Source organism: Hyla sarda, chromosome 6, assembly GCF_029499605.1.
Source record: "Hyla sarda isolate aHylSar1 chromosome 6, aHylSar1.hap1, whole genome shotgun sequence".
NCBI classification, from domain to species: domain Eukaryota; kingdom Metazoa; phylum Chordata; class Amphibia; order Anura; family Hylidae; genus Hyla; species Hyla sarda.
The window spans coordinates 54,441,267-54,464,320 of record NC_079194.1 but is presented as its reverse complement, the minus strand read 5'-3'; the positions used below and the strand labels follow the sequence as shown (position 1 = coordinate 54,464,320).

Genomic DNA, 23,054 nt, shown 5'->3' with positions numbered 1-23,054 from the left:
ATTTCTTCAATATGAATTTACCCCTATAATGCTGCATTCAGAAAGTATAAATTTGTTTGTTATTTTGCTGTCTGACATCTGCTTGTGCTTATATTAGCTCTATTTCCCAAATGTATCCCGCCTCCTGGTCCACTATGTCTAAGGCAGTGATTCTCAACCAGGGTGCCTCCAGCTGTTGCAAAACTACAACTCCCAGCATGCTCGGACAGCCTTCGGCTGTCCGAGCATGCTGGGAGTTGTAGTTTTGCAACAGCTGGAGGCACCCTGGTTGAGAATCGCTGGTCTAAGGCCATGATCACACGTCGAGAGTTTGCTTGGAAATTCTCTTGCAGCAGAGTCCCATTGTTTTCAGTGGAATCCTGTCGCATTGTGCTCATGGCGGTATGTCAGTCGGCAAAACATCTGCCGCGTTAATCCTGATCCCGGCAAAAGGATTGACACGTCGGAATCTGCTTAGAAATACATTGGTTGCTAAATCTCCTATCCGATCGCTTCTTTCCTTCTTCAGAGGCCTTTTCAAAAGTGAAAGAAGGCATCTGATTGGTTGCTACGGGCAACTCAGCAACTTTTGCTGTAAACAGGTTTTGATGAATCTCTTCCGTTGTCCTCCCTGGAGACAGCGCATTCCCAAGCAGTCCATTGGCTGTCCGGGCATGCTGGGAGTTGTAGTTTAGCAATAGCTGGAGGGACATGGTTTGGGAAAGCTGTTCTGCTTTTGTTCCGCCCCCCCCCAATGAACCGGCCGCGCTGTCCCCACATCATGTCACCTGCAAGTGCTCCCCTACTCATCCTCCTATGAGTTGCGGGCCGCCGGCGCTAGAAATCTGTACTGTACTACAAATAACGTTGTCTGGGCTGCAAAAATAAACAAAATAAACTTTAACTCACCTTCCGACATTCCCGGCCTCGCGGTCCCCCCGCTGCAGTCCTGGGGATGGGAACGTCACAGAGCCGTCAGCCTATCACACGGCCGCAGTGATGTCCCGCCTCAGCCGCTGATAGGCTGGGCGCACTGTCATGTAAGGAGCCGGCCGGCTTCATACATGACAGTGCACTCAGCCTATCACCGGCCGCAGTGATGTCCCGCCCCGGCAGATGATAGGCTGGCGGCTCTGTGACTTTCCCGTCCCAAGGAAACAGCAAGAGGACCACAGCGCAGGACAGTGAAGACGGTACCAGAGCCCGGGAAATGTTATTTGTAGTACAGTACAGATCTCTTGCGCCGCTGGCCCGCCACTCCTAGGAGGATGAGCAGAGGAGCACTTGCGGTGACATGATGTGGGGACAGCGCAGCTGATAATTCATTGGGGGCAGGGTATTGGAAGAGAAGCGGTGCCCAGGACACGTTGGGGGGGGGGGGGATACCGTTCAATACCGTGGAACCGCCATTACTTACAAAAATACCGTGATACACGTTTTTGCTCATACCACCCAGCTCTAGTCTGTTATATGCAGGCACCCGCAGACGTGTGAACTTAACCTTACTAGGACTGAATGAGCTAATAGGGTGTTGACTTTTTTGAATAATTAAATAAAATAACCCAAATTTTTGATAAGTTTGGCAAGATCATAGCAGAAACAGAACACAGACTTAGGGAATGCTAGTAGGCGGTCATCCTGTAGTTCACGGAAAATCAGCTAACCCAGGACTGACTACTTTCTCTGACACATTAAAGGGGTACTCTGCTGCTCAGCGTTTGAAACAAACTGTTCCGAACGCTGGAGACGGCACCGAGAGCTCGTGACGTAAGAGTCCCGCCCCCTCATGATGCCACACCCCGTCACCCCTCAATGCAAATCTATGGGAGGGGGTGGGGCGTGACGGCATGAGGGGGCGGGGCTATGACGTCATGAGCTCCCAGTGCCGGAGTACCCCCTTTAAACGATGAAAGTTTCTGTGGGTCAACCGGTGACCCAGCTACAGTAAAGAAATGTATGAATGCAGCTGTGCTAGAATAAAAGAGATGGTGCTGTGCGACTAGTGATGGCGGACGGGCATCATATGGGCAAAATAATATCTTCTTTAATCTGAGTGGAATGATACTGTGGATCATCCTGCCATGTCTGCATCACCGCCTCCTGATAATGTAATTCATGTGTAATGGAGAATACAATGGATATCTAAGGTCCCCCTGGTATACAGTGGTGCACAATGGTTTGGATGTAGCTGATTTTGGCTTTTGTGCGCTGTCTGGTGTAAAGGTTATGAAATGTCACCCAGTCTGTGTTGTGAGGGCCTGTAGCCTCTGCTTATGGTAAAGGTGTATGGGGAAATTGGGAGAGATTTATTCAGATACTGGTCCGGACTCCTAATAGCCAAATTGGCATGAAATATTTGTGCCAGTTAGGCTTATAGGAGCACTAAAAGAATGTTGTGCGCTTACAGATAGGAGGGTAGCGCCCCCTACTCGCACACCTTACCCGATTTCCAGGCCAGTAATTGATGGGCTGCTGTGGATAGAGCACCCCCCAGCCTCTGTGTTATTAATAAACACACAAGACTAACTAGAAGTCTGCTGTATTCTGTCACTGCGTTTACTAGCATATGGCACTGCCCTGTATCTACTACACTGCCCCTCCATACAGCACAATATTAAATCACGTGCAGGCGGCAGGACATCGCAGGCTTAGTGACTAAACTAGGATGTGGAGTCACCGACAATTAATATGTAAATTAAGCCAGTGAAGCCCCTGAATTCACGGAGTTTAAAGGGGTTATCTACCATAAGGTGATTTTAGTACGTACCTGGCAGACAGTAATGGACATGCTTAGGGGCTAAATGGCTATGTTGTGAGATTACCAGAACACTGTAGCTAGCTTTTTGTGAACTTGTATTTCCTGTTTGTTTTCTTTTTTTTTTTGCCTACAAATCCCATAATTAAATTTTCCGCCCTCCCACACATCAGCCACCCCACCCATTGAAACATAAATGAGCTGCATCCATTCAAAAGACCTGTGGTTTTCAATCAGGGTGCCTACAGCTGTTATTTAGCATTACTTGCAGATTGCTCTCTCCACCCATTGAAGCAGACAGGCTCCCTGTCATCAGCTGACTAGTGATGTCAGGTCCCGGCCACATTGCAAGCTGGGAAAAATCTGAGACAACAGTAATTTTGTATACTGGTAAAAATAAATATTGGGGTGAAGATCACAGAAGAATTGTGAGAAAACCATCACACACAGGTACAGACACTATATTATGAACTACACTAACTTTACAGCCCCTGTAGCATAATCAAATAAAAAAAATAAAATAAAAAAAAAAATCTTTAAGCAAAATATCTACTGGAGGACATATCTCAGGACCTACTAGACATTTAAGTAAGTGACCCCTCGTTGGACCGTTCACCCACGCTATAACCGTGTATTGGGTTTAGTGTGGGTGAACAGGCTGACAGTTTTCCTTTAAAGGGGTACTCCACTGGAAAACTTTTTTTTTTTTTTTTAAATCACCTGGTACCAGAAAGTTAAAACAGATTTGTAAATTACTTCTATTTAAAAAAAACTTAATCCTTCCAGTACTTACCAGCTTCTGTATGCTCCAGTGGAAGTTCTTTTCTTTTTGAATTTATTTTCTGTCTGACCATAGTGCTCTCTGCTGACACCTCTGTCCATGTCAGGAACTGTCCAGAGTAAGAGCAAATCCCCATAGGAAATCTCTCCTGCTCTGGACAGTTCCTGACATGGACAGAGGTGTCAGCAGAGAGCACTGTGGTCAGACAGAAAAGAACAACTCAACTTTTTATTTAGTATACAGCAGCTAAGTAGTACTGGAAGGATTAAGATTTTTTTTTTTTTTTATAGAAGTAATTTATAAATCTGTAACTTTCTGGAGCCAGTTGATATGAAAAATACATTTCCACTGGAGTGCCCCTTTTTAAGGTCTGAACTGGCTTTGTGCTGCTTAGTTTTATAGGTTAAATGAAATCACCTAGATTTGTTTTATTTTGTTCTCATTAGAGACAGATACTGAAACATTTTTTATTTAATAGTTCTGTTTTCTTATTGTACTTTTTTCCATGTTATTATGGGGGCAGCCATCTTGCCTGAGCTTCCATTAGAGAGTTCATAGCAGAACCCCTGGACATAGGTGACAATAGACTAAAGCTGTCCCGTTCACATGAATGGTAATGGTATTTGGGTGCGCTCAGTGACCTTTGCAGAGGTCATCCTAGAGTGAGGTAAGGTTGATCTATGAGCAACAGCTATGATGTATACCTCTGTGATCTATATGGTGTCGCCCTTCACTGTCATCCTGCGATTACCGTATATACTTGAATATAATCCAACCCGAATACAAGCTGAGGCCCCTAATTTCACCCCAAAAAAACTGGAAAAATAAAAAAAAAAAAAAAAATAAAAAAAAAAAAAAAAAAAAAAAAAAAAAAAAGTTAATGACTCGACTATAAGCCTAGGGTTGGAAATAAATCACCCCCCCCCCCCCCCGTGTCATCATCCAGACCACTGTCATTAACACCCTCATCATCATGTCATCATCCCCCTTCATCATTACCCTGTCATCATCCCCCCCCTTCGTCATCCCCCTGTCATCATCCCACACCCCCCCTTCATCACCGCCTGTCATCATCCCCCCTTCATCATTACCCTGTCATCATCCCACCCTTCATCACCCCCCCTTCATTATCACTGCCTATCATCCTCCTATCATCCCACCCCCCTTCATCATCACCGCCTGTCATCATCCTCCTGTCATCATCTCACACACCCCCCTTCAACCTCACCGCCTGTCATCATCCCGCCCCCCCCCTTCATCATCACCGCCTGTCAATGTCTGAACAGTGGTCTTCAACCTGCCGACCTCCAGATGTTTCAAAACTACAACTCCCAGCATGCCCGGACAGCCATCGGCTGTCCGGGCATGCTGGGAGTTGTAGTTTTGAAACATCTGGAGGTCCGCAGGTTGAAGACCACTTAGGGTGGAGAGTTCACTCGAGTATAAGCTGAGGGGGGTGATTTCAGCACGAAAAATCGTGCTGAAAAACTCGGCTTATACTCGAGTATATACGGAAGACAATGCTTGGAAGTGATCAGTACAGAATAGGAAGTCTCATCTTGGTTTTAGGCCTAGTAGCATGATTGAAAAAACAAGATTGCAGGATTATTTAAAAAAGAAACAGGTAGTAAAATGGAACATTAGAAAAAAAAAATTCCAAAAATTATAAAATATGTTTAACATTAAAAACCTGACTTAAACATTTAGATTATTTCTGATGACGCATTCTCTGTCTATCATTTATTCATACTTTACAATGCTTATGTAACCTTTAGATTAATAGGGTTGTGGCTGCGACCTGACAAGAACGTTGGTGTCTGTAACAAACATGAGTTGTGTAACTTTAAATAAGGTGTGAGCAGCTTCTGGGTGTGTAGTCTAGATTTGGGCTCCTTTTTGTTCTTGCTTTGCTGTGTTTTGTCATAAAATTCTAAATAAAGAATAACTCGCGACCCCATAATTGTCTCTTCATTGCTTTTTAGGTCAAAATTCCACCTCCTAATGATCCGTTTAATGACGACGAACGTGAAAGGCTTGAAGTAGAAAGAATGGCAAAGAAATTTGAAGCAAAATATGTAAGTTGGGTTCTATTTTCCTGCACTGGGGAGAAGATGGTTAACCAGCTTTAGCCATTAAATGAACATGCCCCAGAAGCAGCGAAAATGCTGACCAACACACCCAAGACCTGAACTGATCTAAGGTAGGGTCACACGTAAGGGATCCGCAGTGTATTTTACGCTGCAGATCTGCCCATGACCGACCCTATTGTGTACCTCTAGCGTTGTCTGCTTTTAGCAGCAATGCACCATTACGAACAGACAGTGTTCTGCGAGTCGCCATACGCGTGCGCAGTGTACTTACACATTGCCACTGCCTAGATTGGGGAGCCGGTGGCGCAGCCGCGATGTCTGCAAGTACACTGTGCATACGCGCGGCGACTCACAGATCAAATAGGCTCGTGAAGTATAACTTATCCCCTATCCAAAGGATAGGGGATTATTGATCGCAGGTGTTCCGAGCGGTGGGACCCCCTTTGATCTGCACAGGGGCCCTGCAGTTTACCGGAAGTGATTGTTCCGACCCCCGCAGGCACACCCCTTCCATGTATCTTTATGGGGTACATGGAGGGGGCGTGTCGGCCAGCGCTCCGTGTGAGGTCGGCACGCCCCCTTCCATCAGACTGCCGGGGGCCCCTTTCAGGAGATCGCGGGGGTCCCAGTCACCAGACTACTCCCTTTTTTAAATCGGTTTCCAGGGTAAATTTACTGTTCCCCTATCCTAAGGATTGGTCATCAATATCAGATCAGTGGGGTTCCACAAGAGCTGTGGCCCTTGCATACACCAGAGTACAGCCCCCTCTGTTATGTAGGGGTTTTGCTGGATTACTGTAGCGCAGCTCATATTGAAGTGAATTAGAGCCATGCAACATAACTCAATCATATCATGATTTTTCCGATATGTCTATATAACCCCCCCCCCCCCCCCCAAAGGGTAAATTTGCAATTATCTGCGGTTGCGGCCCGGCACCATATCATGCACGTTGGAGCTGGGCCGCTGCCGAATTTCAAATGCTAAGTAAGTTTTTCCCAACTAGGGTGCCTCCAGCTGTTGCAAAACTAACTTGTTTTTGATTTTTCACTGTACATTTGGAGGCATAATGAGTGATGTTGTTACAAAGTACAATTGGTGACCCAAAAAACAAGCCCTCATAATGGTCTGTAGGAAAAAACTAAACCTAAAAAAAAATAAAAATAAAATGTATATATATTATTTGGTCCTGAAACGGTTAATGACAGTAATGCTTTAATTGTCAGATGTGATAGTCGGTTTATATAGTAAGGGCTCGTGTATATGGCAACCACACTGTTCAATCTTCAACATCCCCACACCCCCTGACAGTATAACCCAACCCACCACATGATAGCCACTCCCATCTGACTGTTCCCTGAACTGTCAGACAAAATATAAACCCCTGTATCTCAGGAATGGAAGGGCGTTTCAAGAAACTGTACAATGGTGTGTGATCATGGAACACTAAGTTAGTTTATTACAGTAAAATGGCCGCAGGTCCTCTAAAATATTACTGTAAACCTACAGTACCTGAGGCATTGCATGTTGTTCAGTGATGGCACCCGTTAACTTACGCTAGGGTCTTTTTTGGTTCTGTTGTGGTGCACTACACTATGATGTAAGCATTGAACAAAGCCTTTGAGAGTAGTGTGAACAGAGCCTTATTTTGGTGCAGTGCTCTTGTGTGGGGTAACATTATAGTAACTAGTGACATGTCTGTTCTTTATCTGTGCTCATAAAAAAAAAACATGATGTAATTTTTTAACAGGGCGTGAAAAGTCATCGCCATCGTAAGGATAGAATGCAGGATCTGATCGACATAGGTTATGGCTATGATGAGACAGATCCCTTTATTGATAATTCTGAGGCAGTAAGTATACTTTCATAATACTTCATTGGTGATTATAGTCTAAATGTTCATCCTTGTTTTAACAAACTTTGCATAAATCAATAGTACAATGAATATATGAAACCATTATATGTCTTATCAAAGAAAAGTGCTTATTTCTCCTCTTATCAAATCTAGCTAAACTTTCATTCTCTGTGGAAAAAACATCTCAATTCCACTGTATGTTTACAAGATGGACTAACAGATCACTGAGGGATCAGATTACATGCTCACCGTACAAATGTGTTGTAAGAGGAAGGGTAAGGAGTGAGATGAAAAGGGAGTGAGTTCAGAACGACACATACAGACTGCAAAGGGGCTTCACAAAAGTTAACTAATATTATGGATTGATTGACAGCTTAGGCTGTTCACTACTGATCTATAATGCCTTCCATGCTGCTGCTGATTCTTAGGTTGTACTTTGAAGCAGGATCCCTTCTTCGGTATGTGCAGTGTATGAGAGCCATCATAGAGGCTAGGATCCACCTACAAGCCCAGGGACAAATGAAAATTAGTATTGTACAAGTTCTATAATGGTGAGAAATAATTCTGCTCCTCATGTGCAAACACAGGACAGCTTATGCTGAAAGCTTACGAAAATATGACAGGTACACTTTTTATAACTGTGCATAAAATAGACAAAATATGGGAGCCACCTACTTCAGAACACCCCAAGAAGCTGTAAATCTGTAAGAAAAAGTAAAGATTGTAGTAACGTTTTCTAATCATTAACCCCTTAAGGACACAGCCCATTTTGGCCATAAGGACACAGCCAGTTTTATTTTAGCATTTTTTGGTTTTTCCCTCCTCCTCTTCTAAAAATCATAACTTTTATTTTTCCATTCACAGACCAGTATTAGGGTTTGTTTTTGCACGACAAGTTGTCCTTTGTAATGATATCACTCATTCTTCCATAAAATGTATGGTGAAATTAAAAAAAAATACTATTTTTGTGGGGAAATTTAAAAGAAAATTGCAATTTAGCAAATTTTGGAAGGTTTCGTTTTCACGGTAAAAATTACATGTTTTCTTTATTCTATGGGTCTATACCATTAAAATGATACCCATGATTATACTTTTCTATTATTGTAATGCTTTAAAAAACATAATAAAATAAAAAAATCTCACTCTTTAACCAAATTAGTGCGTTTAAAATCCCTCTTTTGACTACCTATAACTTTTTCATTTTTCTGTATAAGCAGCGGTATGAGCTAATTTATTTTTTGCGCATTGTGGATGTTATGTGACAAAAAGGCAGCAATTTGGGATTTTTTTTTATTTTTTATTTATTAAAGCCATTCACTGTATGGGATCAAGAACATTATATTTTGATAGTTCAGACATTTACACACGCATCGATACCACATGTTCATTAAATTACATTTATTTATTTTGTTACCACACTTTCTGGGGGTAAATAGGGAAAAAGGATGTTTTACATTTTTATTGGGGAGGAGGAGACTTTTAACTTGACTTTATTTTAATTTTTTTTTTTAAATTTTTTTTTTTATTTTTTTTTTATTTTTTTAACACCCATAGGGGACTATTTATAGCAATCCTTTGATTGCTAATACTGTTTAGTGCTATGCATAGGGCATAGCACTGATCAGTGTTGTCGGCTATCTTCTGCTCTGCTCGATCTCAGACCAGAGCAGAAGACCCCAGGAGGCGGACCGAGGCAGGTGAGGGGACCTCAGTCCACCATTATGGATGACCGGATCCCCATGGCAGCGCTGTGGGCGAACGATCATAAATTTTACCGACCGCACTGCCGCAGATGCCGTCATCAGTGTTGATCACTGCATCTGAGGCGCGATCGCTGGTGTCCACCATTACCGGCAGGTCCCTGGCTGATGATAGCAGCCGGGACCTGCCGCGCATGACATGAGCACCACTCCGGTGCTCGCGGTCATGTACAGGACGTAAATGAACGTCCTGATGTGTTAAGTACCAGGGCACCAGGACGTACATTTACGTTTTAAGGGGTTAAAGAATACTGCAGGAACCCTTTTTTTTCCCTTTAATATGACAAACCCTTGTCCCAAAGTTTATTTCAGTTTACACATTGCTTATCTTTGTCCAAAAACCATTAACATGTTCTTCATGTTTTCTTGTGTTCAAAACCAATGGACTTCATCTAAACAAATGGTGTTGTTTTTTTTTTTCCTTCATGTTAGTACGATGAGTTGGTTCCAGCTTCCTTGACCACGAAATACGGAGGATTTTATATTAACACAGGAACACTGCAGTTTCGTCAAGCTTCAGATTCTGAAACTGAAGATTTTGTACAAAGTAAAAAGCACAAATCATCAAAGGCAAGTGTGGGATGAAGTTGGTGTTCACATGAATGATCTCTAACGCAGTGTTTCCCAACCAGGGTGCCTCCAACTGTTGCAAAACTACAACTCCCAGCATGCCTGGACAGCCGAAGGCTGTCCAGGCATGCTGGGAGTTGTAGTTTTGCAACAGCTGGAGGCACCCTGGTTGGGAAACACCGATGTAATGTGTATGTTTAACTGAGGCCACCATATGGGGGCATCTGTCAACCATGCTTATTGTTAGAACCATACAAAAGAAAACATGGCTTCCAGTAGATTAAATGAGTTATCTCCTATCCACAGGATAGGGAAAGACTTGCAATATGATTATTACGGCACTCTCTAATCAGGGGTCACAGTTAGAGTCCCAATCAGTTTTAATACATTTAAAAGAATAACGTGGCGCTCCACTTGCGGTGAAAAGACTAAAAGTTTTTTTTTTATTTGCAATCCAAAATAAATTAACGTTTTGGACAATTCAGACCTTCACCAGGCCTACATGAAAACAATACAAATAGTGATCTAGTGTACATTGTCCATGAATGAAATCTATTTTACACATATATACATAGACGAACCAAGTAATACTACCACTGTGGGTGGTCAAAATATATTATCTAGGGATGTCCTGATACCATTTTTTTTTTTTAAGACAGAGCACGTGTACCGATACTTTAAATTCTAGTGCTTGCTGATACCAAGTACGAGTACTTTTATTTTAAAGGGAATCTGACATTAGGGTGACCCGGTTTCTGGCGCTTCTTACCATGCTGATATGTGGGTTCCTTGTTGAGGCGGCTGCTGTAGTATGAGCCAAGATTTCTCTCTTCTCCATTGGGCAGAACAGGGAATTTGCATTGGCGGTGAGAACGATGTCTCCGGAGCGATTGCGCTGATGTTCACATGGTGAGCAGCGGTAGAAACCGGGTCACCTGCACGATCTACATTGAAGTTAGTGCCGGTGACTCAGCTGTAAGATTGCCTTTAATAGTAGGTAGTATCCCCTTGTATGTAGTAAAGATAGCTGCAGACATTAGACAGCAGGACCCCCCTTTGTAGCCAGCAGCCCCCCCTTTGTAGCCAGCAGGACTCCCCCCTGTAGCCAGCAGCCCTTCTTTGTAGTTAATCACTGTCCAGTGTCGCCGCTCCGCAGCCCCGTTCTCATCACTGCTGCTGCCCCCGTTCTTCCGTCTGCATTATGGCGACTTATGGAGGAGCATGTGACATACACATCACTCTGCTTCCTCCGTAGCGTTTTGCTGGGCACAGTAGAGTGACGTGTATGTCACACGCTCCTCCATAAGACGCCATAATGCGGACGACACAAAGGGGCAGTGATGCGAACCGGAGGACGGAGCAGCGAAGCACTACACCAGGTATTGGATTTGGTATCAGGGACATTAGCAGAGTCCCCGATACCATGCAGATACCTGGTATCGGTATCGATACTAGTATCGGAATCGGGACATCCCTAATATTATCTGTATATACTATATGGTTACATTGGTAATCCTAGGAGATGGATATCTCTATAAGCGAAGTATGATATAAATAATATCTCACACGTCAAAATGTACTAAAAATATGTGGACTAGGGAATAACTATCTGATTTCTGACCAGTGCCCAAGTCCCCTCTCCTTTAATTACAAGAACAGAAGTTAGTTGTCCTCAAGTTAATGAAGTAATAACGCTCGTGCTCAATGGCTGCTTCATTTATTCTCTGGTACGCACAAATGTTGATGAGCTCTGTTCAGAAGTCTCCTACACAGGGAATAGAGCAGTAGCTATGTGAGTGCTCTGCCTTTCCATTCACTCAGGACAGTTGTCCTCCATTCTTGTGATTCCTGGGGGTCCCAGTAGTTTTACCTTATTCTGTGGGTATTGGACAACTTTTAATATTGGGATAACCCCCTTTTAAAGGTATTGGCGTTTGTTCGTCAGTGGCTTTCAAATGCTTTACAGTCACATCTAACCCATAAGGTCTCATTGTATATCAAATCAGGTCCATAGACCAGTGTTTCCCAACCAGGGTGCCTCCAGCTGTTGCAAAACTACAACTCCCAGCATGCCCGGACAGCCTTTGGCCATAGACTATGAATGCAGCCTGTACCTCACATAACCAGAATAAATCCCTGGATCAATGTCCTATCCCCACAAATCTAATATCCATAACCGGTAATATTGAAATGGAAGTCACTTTTTTGAAGAAAAGCATCCAGGTCCCCTTGTCTTGAGTCAGACATCACAACATCATGTGGCAGAGAGATCCATAGTCTCACTGCTCTTACAGTAAATAATCTCTGTCTGTGATGATGGTGAAACCTTCTTTCCTTTAGATGTAGAGGACGCCCCCTTGTCATTATCGGCCAAGTATAAAAAGATCACTAGAAAGATCTCTGTACTGTCCATTCATAGATTTGTAATTTGTGATCAGATCCACCTAAAATGTCTTAGTTCCTGTCTTATTGATCACTCGATCTTTGCAGGGGGAATCTGGGCATTTTTATTTCAATAACTTTGTTTTATTTAGGTATCTAAATTGAAAGATGATGACCGCTCACTTAAAAAACGTAAAAGGAAAGAAGATCCAGGGGAGAAGGAAAAACAATCGAGAAAACTGAAAGTCGCCAAGACGATGGGGTACAGTGGAACAAGTTTCTTTTCTCTATATTGTAACTCCTTAAAGGGAACCATTCATCAGATTTTACCCTATATAATACTTGGCAAAGCGTTTTATAGGGTAATTTTTAACCTTACCATTCCCGGAGGACGTTTCTGCCTCCAAGGATGGTGAGGACATGAAGTGAGCAGAGTGATGACGCGGCCTGTCAATCAAGCGGAGGGGGCGTCGCTGACGGCTGAAGTGACGGGAGTAGGTGAGAGGAGCTCCCCGACCAGGGGACTAGTTTATAAGTTCATCTCCTCACCATCCCTGGGGGCAGGAGCGTCCCCTGGGGATGGTGAGGATAAAGATTTTTTCCTATATAACGCTTTGCCAAAAATTACACAATATTCCTAATTCATTTTCTGTGGAAACCTTAGTAAATATGTCAGGATTTTTCTAAAATATAGAGGACATGCCACCTTTTCATGACAACCATGTCCCTTTTTCTGGGGGCGTGACCCAAAATACACAATTCTGTACTTTGTCGTTTTTTTTACATATACACCATTGACTGCAGTTTAACATTTTATTTTTAGAACTCGGACACTTACACAGGCGGTGATACCTACCTGCACTATCTCTGCTTGCAGTCATTTAAAGGGGTATTCCAGATATTTTTTTTTTTTTTTACTTTTTAGTATTGTGCCCCTGATACAAAGTTATGTATTGAGGACATTAACTTGTGATATACGTGTGAGAAAAATTGACCTCTTTTTTTTGTATTTTCATGGTGTCCCCCCCACTCACGCAGGTTCTGTATACCTCTGGACTCTGAAGGAATGTTGTATCGAGCCTTTCTCGGGATCCTGTTTGGCTTTAAGCAACAGCTGATCACAGGGATGAAGAGAAGAAGCCAAATTACCTGACAAGCCAGCCCCCCTGATGACGTGTGTGTGGTCCAGCTGTACGTGCCACCACGCTGGTGTTCAGTGTGTCATCAGGGGGTTGACTTGTCAGCGTAGACAAGACTACGACAAGCATCCCCATCCTGGGAAAGGCTCAAGGCAACAGTTATACAGACCCTAGACAAATGGTAATCCTGGGAGGGAGGGGGGCAAATAAAATTTGTTGTAGTAGAGATTTTTTTACTCTGTATATTTCCCTTTTAGGGTAGTTGCCTTTAATGCGCATAAACCTGAAAAGAAGAAGAAGAAGCTGTACAAAGACTCCATGACTCTGGCTGCAATGCTTCAGAAATTCCAGAAGGAAAAAGATGCAATGCGAAAAAGTGAAATCAAACCAAACCCACCAACTGTGACTGTGGTCTCTGCCCCTCCAAAGACCAACTCTGCCCCTGTTACCAACGATTTGTCTGACCTGACACTTGGTAATGACCCTGTCCTTGCCATCTTTGGTGGCGGCAGTGAGCGGGAGCTCTTGCAGGAGGCAGAGTGCGCCCTTGAAATGCTCGGGGATTTTGACTTTGATAAACTTTTGGATTCTGCATCCAATGACAGTCCTGCCGCTTCAGATCAGGGTGAGAATGGCAATATTGTCCCATCAACCAATCCGGGCCAGGTGCAGACACCGAAACCAGTCCCACCTCTTCCTGAGGGTCTTCCGGCTCAGTTGGAAAAACGAATTGAAGACCTGAGGGTGGTAAGTTCTTAGGACACTGCTATGAGTGCTGATGTTTCTCCAGTGTATTTTGTTTGGGTTTTCATCAATATGTCACTCTGTTTTTCCCTAGGCTGCGAAAATGTTTGATGAAGAAGGTCGGAAAAAGTTTTTTACTCAAGAAATGAATAACATTTTGTTAGAGTATGTAATTTTTTATTTTTATATGTGCATTATTTAGTTTTGAAATTTTAAGTCATTGGAATTCAAACTAATTTATTTGTTGTTTAAGATATATAGGGGTTTTACTGTTTAGTTCACTATCTACACTTTTCTTCCACTTGTTCTGTGTGAATGCTAGACAGGATAGGGCAGCGGTCTTCAAACTGTGGCCCTCCAGATGTTGCAAAACTACAACTCCCAGCATGCCAGGACAGCCAACGGCTGTCCTGGCATGCTGGGAATTGTAGTTTTGTAACATCTGGAGGGCCACAGTTTGAAGACCTCTGGGATAGGGGATAAGTAGCTGATCTCAGAGGGACCTAGCACTGGGGCACCTGCGGTCACCAGGACGGGACCTGGCGCACAGTGAGGAGCGGATGCTGCAGCTGGCATGCGCTCAATTCATTTCTATATGAGTGCCAAACGCACCAGTGTACAGCGCACCCATAGAAATGAATGGCTCGCATGCAATCTACCGGTAGATGACATGCCTGCCTCACTGAGAGTGCCTGTCTCGGTGGATAAGGGGAGAAGTAAATTTTTTCCGGACTAATCCATTAGGACAAAGCTGCCTCCTTTTAGTCAACATCTAAGCTCCGTTATGATCAGATGCTAGGTACTGTGATACAAAGAAACTGTACCTAATAACATAATTTCTTGGTCGCTCTTTATTGGGGGACACCGTTACTGATGGGTATATGCTCTTGCCACTAGGAGGCGCTGACACAAAGGAAAAAAAATACGTTGGGTTTAGAAAAACAGAGCTGATGTCTTCTAAAAACAGCCCCACACCTGTCGTTAGATACCTGGTATTCCAGCTTAGTTCTGTTTGAAATGAATGCAGTAAATTGTAATACTACGCACAACCTGAGGACAGGAGTGTTGCTTCTTTTGGAAAAACAAATTGGCTCTTTTTTTTTCTATTCTTGGATAACTCCTTTTTAAAGTGAACCTGTTATCACTTTTATGAACTACAAATCATCAAGGTGGTCCTCGGACGCTTATACCTGCCCCACCAGCCTCAAACGATGGATGTCTCACTGTTCTGGTATCGGGATAATTCAATCAATCAAGGCTGGTGGGTCATGGATGAGCCACAAGGGACCACCGTGATGACTACTGTTTCAAGCAGCATGAAAGTGCCGACAGGTTCCCTTTTAAGTTGTGCTTGGGCCCCTTGGTTACTTGTTATGCCCTTGTCAGTAGTATCCAATTCTCCTAAGTTTGCGACCCTCTGATATGTACATGGTTTTTCCTGAATATGTGCAGCAATACATGAATGTTTAGTAAGTTCTAAACCTGAATGTTAAAGTGAACAGATTCAGTAAAATGTGCAGACTTCTGTAATGTGGCTTGTATATATGTATGTAGTTGTTATTTCTATGTTACACTGCAGAAATCCATTAATCTGAACCCTAGTCTCTTTCTGACAGCATTGAGCTGCAGCTGCAGGAACACTGCCCAGCAAATAGGAATGGGGTTTATGGTTACATTGAAGCCTTTGTACCATGCACTAAAGATACCCTTGTGAAAAGACTGAAGAAACTGCACCTTCACGTACAGGTATTCTTATGTTCAAATTTTTTAGCGTGTCTTTAAATGGGTGCTGTCAGGTCTTTAATTTTCATCAGTAAAGGTGGGTTTACACCACAATTTCACTGTACGGCGGCCGGATTCGGTTGGGGAGAGCGAAAACTGGGTGCTCTTGTATGTCAGCTGGACCCGGCCGTGGTATACTACGGTTTCAGGTCCCGTCAGAAAACCGCATACGGGGCAAAAATGTGCCGACCGGAGTCACCGTTTGACGCCGGTCAGCTCATTAAAATGAATTGGATACCACTACAAGGAGGGACACTCCCCCTTCCACCACACACCAATCACCTCCCACCACCACAAGGAGGGACACCCCCTCCCACCTCACACCAATCACCTCCCACCACCACAAGGAGGGACACCCCCTCCCACCACACACCAATCACCTCCCACCACCACAAGGAGGGACACCCCCTCCCACCACACACCAATCACCTCCCACCACCACAAGGAGGGACACACTCCCTACCCTGAGAAGATTTCGAACACTGTGAGCTAATGAAAAGAGAGATTTTTATAATAAATATGATTGATAGAGGCATAAAAACATGTACATGGTCAGGATTAGGTACTGAGTAACCTTCGCTTTAATGTTTTTTTATTTTTAACAAATGGACAGAAAAAAAATCGTGTAGCTCACTTAGCAAGAAAACATGCCTGAGTTTACTGGTGTTGCCTACACCCAAATAGGCAAGAAATGAGTACAAAAATGTGACATATATAAAATATATATACAAATTATGTGACCAGTCCTCAAAGGTATTAAAGATAAGATATTTAGATCCAGTACAATGAAATAGGAGTATTTATTAAATAGAATGCAATAGATTACATAGAATTACTGAAGTCTAGCGCAGGCTCCAGATAGACTGTAGATATAGGTAGATTAGAAAACCATAATAGCAAGCCATTATAATAGATGTTCCCCACTATTCGGGTTATAAAAAATAAGGCTAAATGATACAGGTGGAGATAAAATTATTAGGGATAAGATAGGAATAAAAAGTCCGCTATAGTTCTCTATATTTCAAAGTCTGCTGGTGCAAAGTTCACTATATAGTTCTTTATACAGTGATTTCCACCCCCGACCTAAGATGGCCCCGACATATGATAATTTCAACATGCGATGGCCTCTCAGAGGCCGTCGCATGTTGAAGGCAGCATCAACTTAAGATGCTTTTGTATGTCGGGGCCATCGCATAAACGGCTATCCGGCAGCCCAGACTGCTTCAGCTGCCACCGGATAGCCGTTTACAGTGCCCCGTGTGGTCCGCTGACGATCACTTACCTGTCCTCCAGCACGTCCTCTTTGGGATCCTCTGCATCGTCTGCGCGCTCCATCGTCGTCACCGCGCACGCCGTCCCGTCATGCAATAGGAGCGGCGTGTGTAGCGACGTGATGGCGACAACAGAGAGTGAGGATGCCGGGGAAGCAGAGGCCTTGCTGGAGCGGCGGGGACACCCCGGGGACGCGGCGACAGCGATGGAGAGCGACATCCAGGACAGCGGTGACGGTCCGGAGCGGCGGGGACAGGTGAGTACAACTTCCTATACCAGTGGTCTTCAACCTGCAGACCTCCAGATGTTGCAAAACTACAACTCCCAGCATGCCCGGACAGCCAACGGCTGTCCGGGCATGCTGGGTGTTGTAGTTTTGCAACATCTGGAGGTCCGCAGGTTGTAGAGCACTGTCCTATACTTTACATTGCACGGATTCCTCAACATACGATGGTTCATTTGGAACGGATTACCATCGTATGTTGAGGGACCACTGTATTCCGCTGGAGTAACATAGTAGAATTTACAAAATGATGATCAAAATTAAAGGTATTATTATTATTCAATGTGGAGGCTAATTAGTTCAGCGTCAGATGCAGGTTGGCAAGGACTGGCATCCAGCCTGATGCTAGCGGAGCCCCTTGGAGGACGCACTGAGCAGTCGTGGCTGGGGAGCTCTGTGTGGTAAAAGTGGTGATCTCCATTAAGGTGGCACAGATGGCAGCCGGCCTCAGAGATAGTGATGTCCGCGGCTGGATGTTTTCAGATCGTGTGTATTCACTGGAATGCCGGCATCCACATTGTGCAAAGGACATTTACTGCAAATATTATCCATTCTATTGCTTAACCACAGCTAAACCCCCCCCCCCCTCTTACAGTGCCACTCTGACACATGTAGATTCGGGCATTCCAGTGCATCCACACACGATCTGATAACATCCAGCCGCGGACATCACTATCTCTGAGACCGGCTGCCATCTGTGCCACCTTAATGGCGATCACCGCTTTTACCACACAGATCTTCCCAGCCACGACTTCTCGGTGCCTCCTCCAAGGGGCTCCGCTAGCATCAGGCCAGACGCCGGTCCTTGCCAAACAGCATCAGACGCTGAACTAGGGAGCCTCCACACCGAAAAGGGTGGTGAGTGTTGCGGTGCACCAATAATACCTTTTTTAATTTCGATCATCTTCTTGTACATTCTACTATGTTACTCCAGTGGAATTAATAGAAAACTATAGCGAACCTTTGCACCAACAGACTTTTTTCACTATTTTTTTTTTTTTTTTATACCAATTTTATACTATTTTAATACCTATCTTATCACTATCTTCTCACTAATCATTTTCGGTCCCGGTCCCGACCCCCCCCCCCCCCGGTCCCGACCCATAATATGTGTACCAGTTATTGAAATATCTCCAGCCGTACGGAAGTTATGTGGGAACATACATTTCACATTGATTTGCATGGGACTTTAAACAAAAACCACGACCCTCACAAATGGGGTTAGTTAAGGGTTAAATTAACTATCCTATATTTTAAGTGGACATATAAGTTACATGTGACCAAGTATTATCGAAATATCTCCAGCCGTTTGGAAGTTATGCAGTAACATATATTTCCCATTGACTTGTATGGGACTTTAAACATAAACCCCGCCCCTGGCAAATGGGGGTGAGTAAGGGTTAAATCACCTATTCTATGTTTGTTGTTAACATATAAGTAACGTGTGTCCCAAGTTTCATGCATAATATCTTTAGCCATTTGGACATTTTTGTGGAACATACATACACACACACACATACATACATACATACATACATACATACATACATACACACATACATACATACATAAATATATACACACACACGTTGAGTTTTTTATATATATATATATATATATATATATATATATATAATATATAATATATATATATATATATATATAACATATATATATATTATATATTTATATTTATCTGGAGCCTGCGCTAGACTTCAATTATTCTATGTAATACATTGCATTTTTGTTTTTAAATAAAAAATCCTACAAATGGTACTCATTAACACCCAAAAAATGTACTAAAAAAATAAAATTTTATATGTGAATGTAATGAGGATCTATGGATTACAAAATTGGAGTGTAAGAAGTTTATTGGGACAAAATGTGCAATTGAAAGAAGGCTCTAGTGCCCTGTTTTGCCTATAGCCTGGATTGAAGGTGAAATGATTGGGTCATGGAGGCATACAGGTTTCGCTTGGCATCCTGTGCCACATTCGCTGGGATATCACCTGGTCCCATAAATGCTCAGCTGGTGATAAATTTGGTGACCGGGCCAAGGAATTGTTGCAATCTGGAGGAGACATTCCTGTTAAACACTTGCTGTGTGTGACCGACTATTATCCTGCTGAAAATTGTCACCTGGAAACCATGAGAGGCCTCATACTCTAACCTGACTGTCTTCTGATCCTAATAGTTAATGGTTAAGTAGCTAAAAAGTGTATGGTGCCATTGCGTTGCAATCTAATGCAACACCACTGCAAATGAAGGTAACTTGCTGTCAATGTAGTGGGCACCATGACACCAAATTACCTTCAGCTAAATGACACAAGGATGTGTCTGGATGATGTTCAGGAAAGTATAGGAGCTGCTAATGCTTGTCGGCAGATGAAACCTTGTTCTCTACTGATCTCTTGGTCGTTTCAGTCCTGTTCACAATGTGTGCATTGCCTTAAAGGGGTTCTCCGCCCCTAGACATCTTATCCCCTATCCAAGGGATAGGGGATAAGATGTCTGATCGCGGAGGTCCCGCCTCTGGGGACCCCCTGCCATCTCGGCTGCAGCACCCCAGACATCCGGTGCAGGGAGCGAACTTCGCTTCATGCCGGGTGACTGGCGGGGCGGAGGCTCATGACTACACTGCCACACCCCCTCAATGCAAGTCTAAGGGAGGGGGCGTGACAAGTCTCATAGACTTGCTTGAGGAGCCATGGCATCACATGTCGGGCGTGAACAGGACATCATCACGAGCCTCTGGTGCTGAACCTGACACTCTAAATGAATGCCGGGTGCAGCAGGGAGATCGCGAGGGTCCCCAGCGGCTGGCCCCCCACAATCAGACATCTTATCCCATATTCTTTGGATAGGCGATAAGATGTCTAGGGGGGGGGGGGGGAAGTACCCCTTTAAGTAACCACTGCTTCCAGCACCTAACAGCTTGGCCAAAATGGCAGGAAATGTATTGATATGACCACCCTGATTCTCTCAGTTCAATGATGTCCCCCTCTGACCGTCAACTGGGCACTAGCTCAGAGTGTCGGAGACATCTTATGTCTAGCAGTCAGCCATTTGTCACCATGGGGGTACACTACCCATTTTATAGGCAGACTAAGCACTTTTATGCCCCTTGTGGCAAGACCAGTGTCTATTCAGATGACCCCTGTATCATTTACATAGCTGTCTGGGACATAACTGAATGCTGAAGTTCGTTTTTGGGGCTTTTGTTGTCAGTGCGTGCATTTAGTAGTATTTCCTGTACTGTAAGATGTCAATTTATTTTTTTAGAAAAATGCTTTACATGTCATGTAATTTGTTTCTGTACAAAAATAGAGGATGAAATTACTTTCTGTATTGTGAAATCTGTTTGGTGCCAAATCACAGTCCCCGCAGCAGTAAGGATCAATATCATTTATTGCCTAATTTGGCTTGATAGAGGTTGCATTTTTAATTTTGGGAGGATTTTTTGGTATAAAACTTCTCTTTGTGGAAGTCCTTTATGTCTAACTACATGCTCTACAGCAGTAAACAGTTCTAGCGATACTCCTTTTTTTTCATTGTCAGGATGACCGACTGAAAGAACCACTGCATAAACTAAAAACTGCTATCAGTAATGTGATGCCTGTCCAGCTGAACAGATACCAAGAGGACTGTCAGGCACATAATCAAGCTAGAAATGCCAAGTATGTATAGGAGCCATTTTATCACTGTCTTTGTCTATTTCTTAAGTGGAGCATTTATCCACACATTAAAAGTGTTGCCCCCATCTCCTGCCTGTTTGCAGCAGCAGGAGATGGTTGAGAAAGCCCTATTGAGTAACTCCCATTGACTTTTTTGATGGGGATCACACAACTGGCATAGCCCTGCGAGCCGCCCTGTTAACATATATTGAGTTATGTAAACAGAGTAGCCTGAGTGGCTAGGCCACTTGCTCAACTTCCAATAGTCAGTGAGTGTTAGGCAATTGCGTAACTTTCCTACTCTCGTCTGCTTTCCGCCGGCTGCAAACTTGCAGGAGTTGCCTGGGGAAGTGGAAGTAAAAAGACTGAGCAACCTCTTAACTATTTTGGTCCTAAAAAAATTTCAGTATAAAACATAACCTTTAATAAGACCATCTAAAATAGATCAACTGAAAAATCTTTAACCCCTTAAGGACCGAGGGTTTTTCCGTTTTTGCATTTTCGTTTTTTCCACCTTGCCTTTAAAAAATCATAACTCTTTCAATTTTGCACCTAAAAATCCATATGATGGCTTATTTTTTGTGCCACCAATTCTACTTTGTAATGACGCAAGTCATTTTGCCCAAAAATCTATGGCCACACGGGAAAAAAAATCATTGTGAGACAAAATTGTAACTTTTGGGGGCTTCCGTTTCTGCACAGTACATTTTTTCGGTAAAAATTACACCTTTTTATTCTATAGGTCAATACGATTAAAATGATACCCTACTTATATAGGTTTGATTTTTGTCATACTTCTGGAAAAAATCATAACTATATGCAGGAAAATTAATACGTTTAAAATTGTCATCTTCTGATCCCTATAACTTTTTTATTTTTGCGCATATGGGGAGGTATGAGGGCTAATTTTTAGCGCCGGGATCTGAAGTTTTACCAGTTTTACCTGAAGCGGTACCATTTTTGCATTGATAGGACTTATTGATCGCTTTTTATTCATTTTTTCATGATATAAAAAGTGACCAAAAATGCGCTATTTTGGACTTTGGAATTTTTTTGCACGTACGCTTTTTACTGTGCGGTTTAATTAACGATATATTTTTATAATTCAGACACTTCCGCAATCGGCGATACCATATATGTTTATTTTTATTTACAGTTTTTTTTTTTTTTTTTATTGGAAAAGGGGGGTGATTCAAACTTTTAATAGGGAAGGGGTTAAATTATCTTTTTTTTCACTTTTTTTTTTTTTTTTTGCAGTGTTATAGCTCCCATAGGGACATATAACACTGCACACACTGATCTTTTACATTGATCACTGGTTTCTCATAGGAAACCAGTGATCGATGATTCTGCCGCTTGACTGCTCATGCCTGGATCTCGGGCACTGAGCAGTCATTCGGCGATCGGACAGCGAGGAGGCAGGTAGGGACCCTCCTGCTGTCCTGTAAGCTGTTCGGGATGCCGCGATTTCGCCGTGGCTATCCCGAACAGCCCCTTAGCTAACCGGCATACCGCGTCTAAAGGGTTAATAGCGCGCGGCACCGCGATATAGATCGGGAGTGGACACATGATGTTCCAGTACATCATGTGTCCTTAAGGAGTTACAATAAAGAAATTCCGCCAAAGGCCAAATAAGACATAGATGCATCAATAGGGCTACAATTACTTGTCATAGCTAACGTGCAGTTAAATAGTAGGGGTATTACACAACAATGTGTAAGAAAATGCTCTTAATCATGTCCCTACCACAAATTCCTGTCATGAAGAAATTTATCCCAACGTGTTTCCCTCACTTAGATGGCAGGGTTCATCTGGGGACATAAGACAGGATAAAGAGAAACAGATAAATCTGAGATACCATGGTGTAGTGAAGAGTAAAGAAAACAAATACTGTGCAGGAAAGTAAATACAAAGGTTCAAAATTGGACCACTCACTAAGGTACCCAACAATACACATATAATGTCATGAATGAAGCTGTAAGTGTCACCA

At 43.2% G+C, this 23,054-nt stretch overlaps 1 protein-coding gene across 3 annotated transcripts in view; it reads left to right on the top strand.

Annotated features, from left to right (window-relative positions):
• Positions 1-23,054, top strand: part of UBN2 (ubinuclein 2) — a 58,444-nt gene that overhangs the window by 995 nt on the left and 34,395 nt on the right. Inside the window, exons 2-9 of one of the 3 annotated variants that reach the window (XM_056523777.1) lie at positions 5,498-5,590; positions 7,354-7,455; positions 9,651-9,788; positions 12,323-12,432; positions 13,567-14,056; positions 14,148-14,218; positions 15,670-15,799; positions 20,949-21,067. In XM_056523777.1, coding sequence (XP_056379752.1) covers positions 5,498-5,590; positions 7,354-7,455; positions 9,651-9,788; positions 12,323-12,432; positions 13,567-14,056; positions 14,148-14,218; positions 15,670-15,799; positions 20,949-21,067 — 1,253 coding nt within the window. Of the gene's footprint in view, positions 1-5,497; positions 5,591-7,353; positions 7,456-7,900; positions 8,010-9,650; positions 9,789-12,322; positions 12,433-13,566; positions 14,057-14,147; positions 14,219-15,669; positions 15,800-20,948; positions 21,068-23,054 lie in introns of those variants that run through there. The other 2 variants (XM_056523778.1, XM_056523779.1) reach the window with 2 other exon arrangements.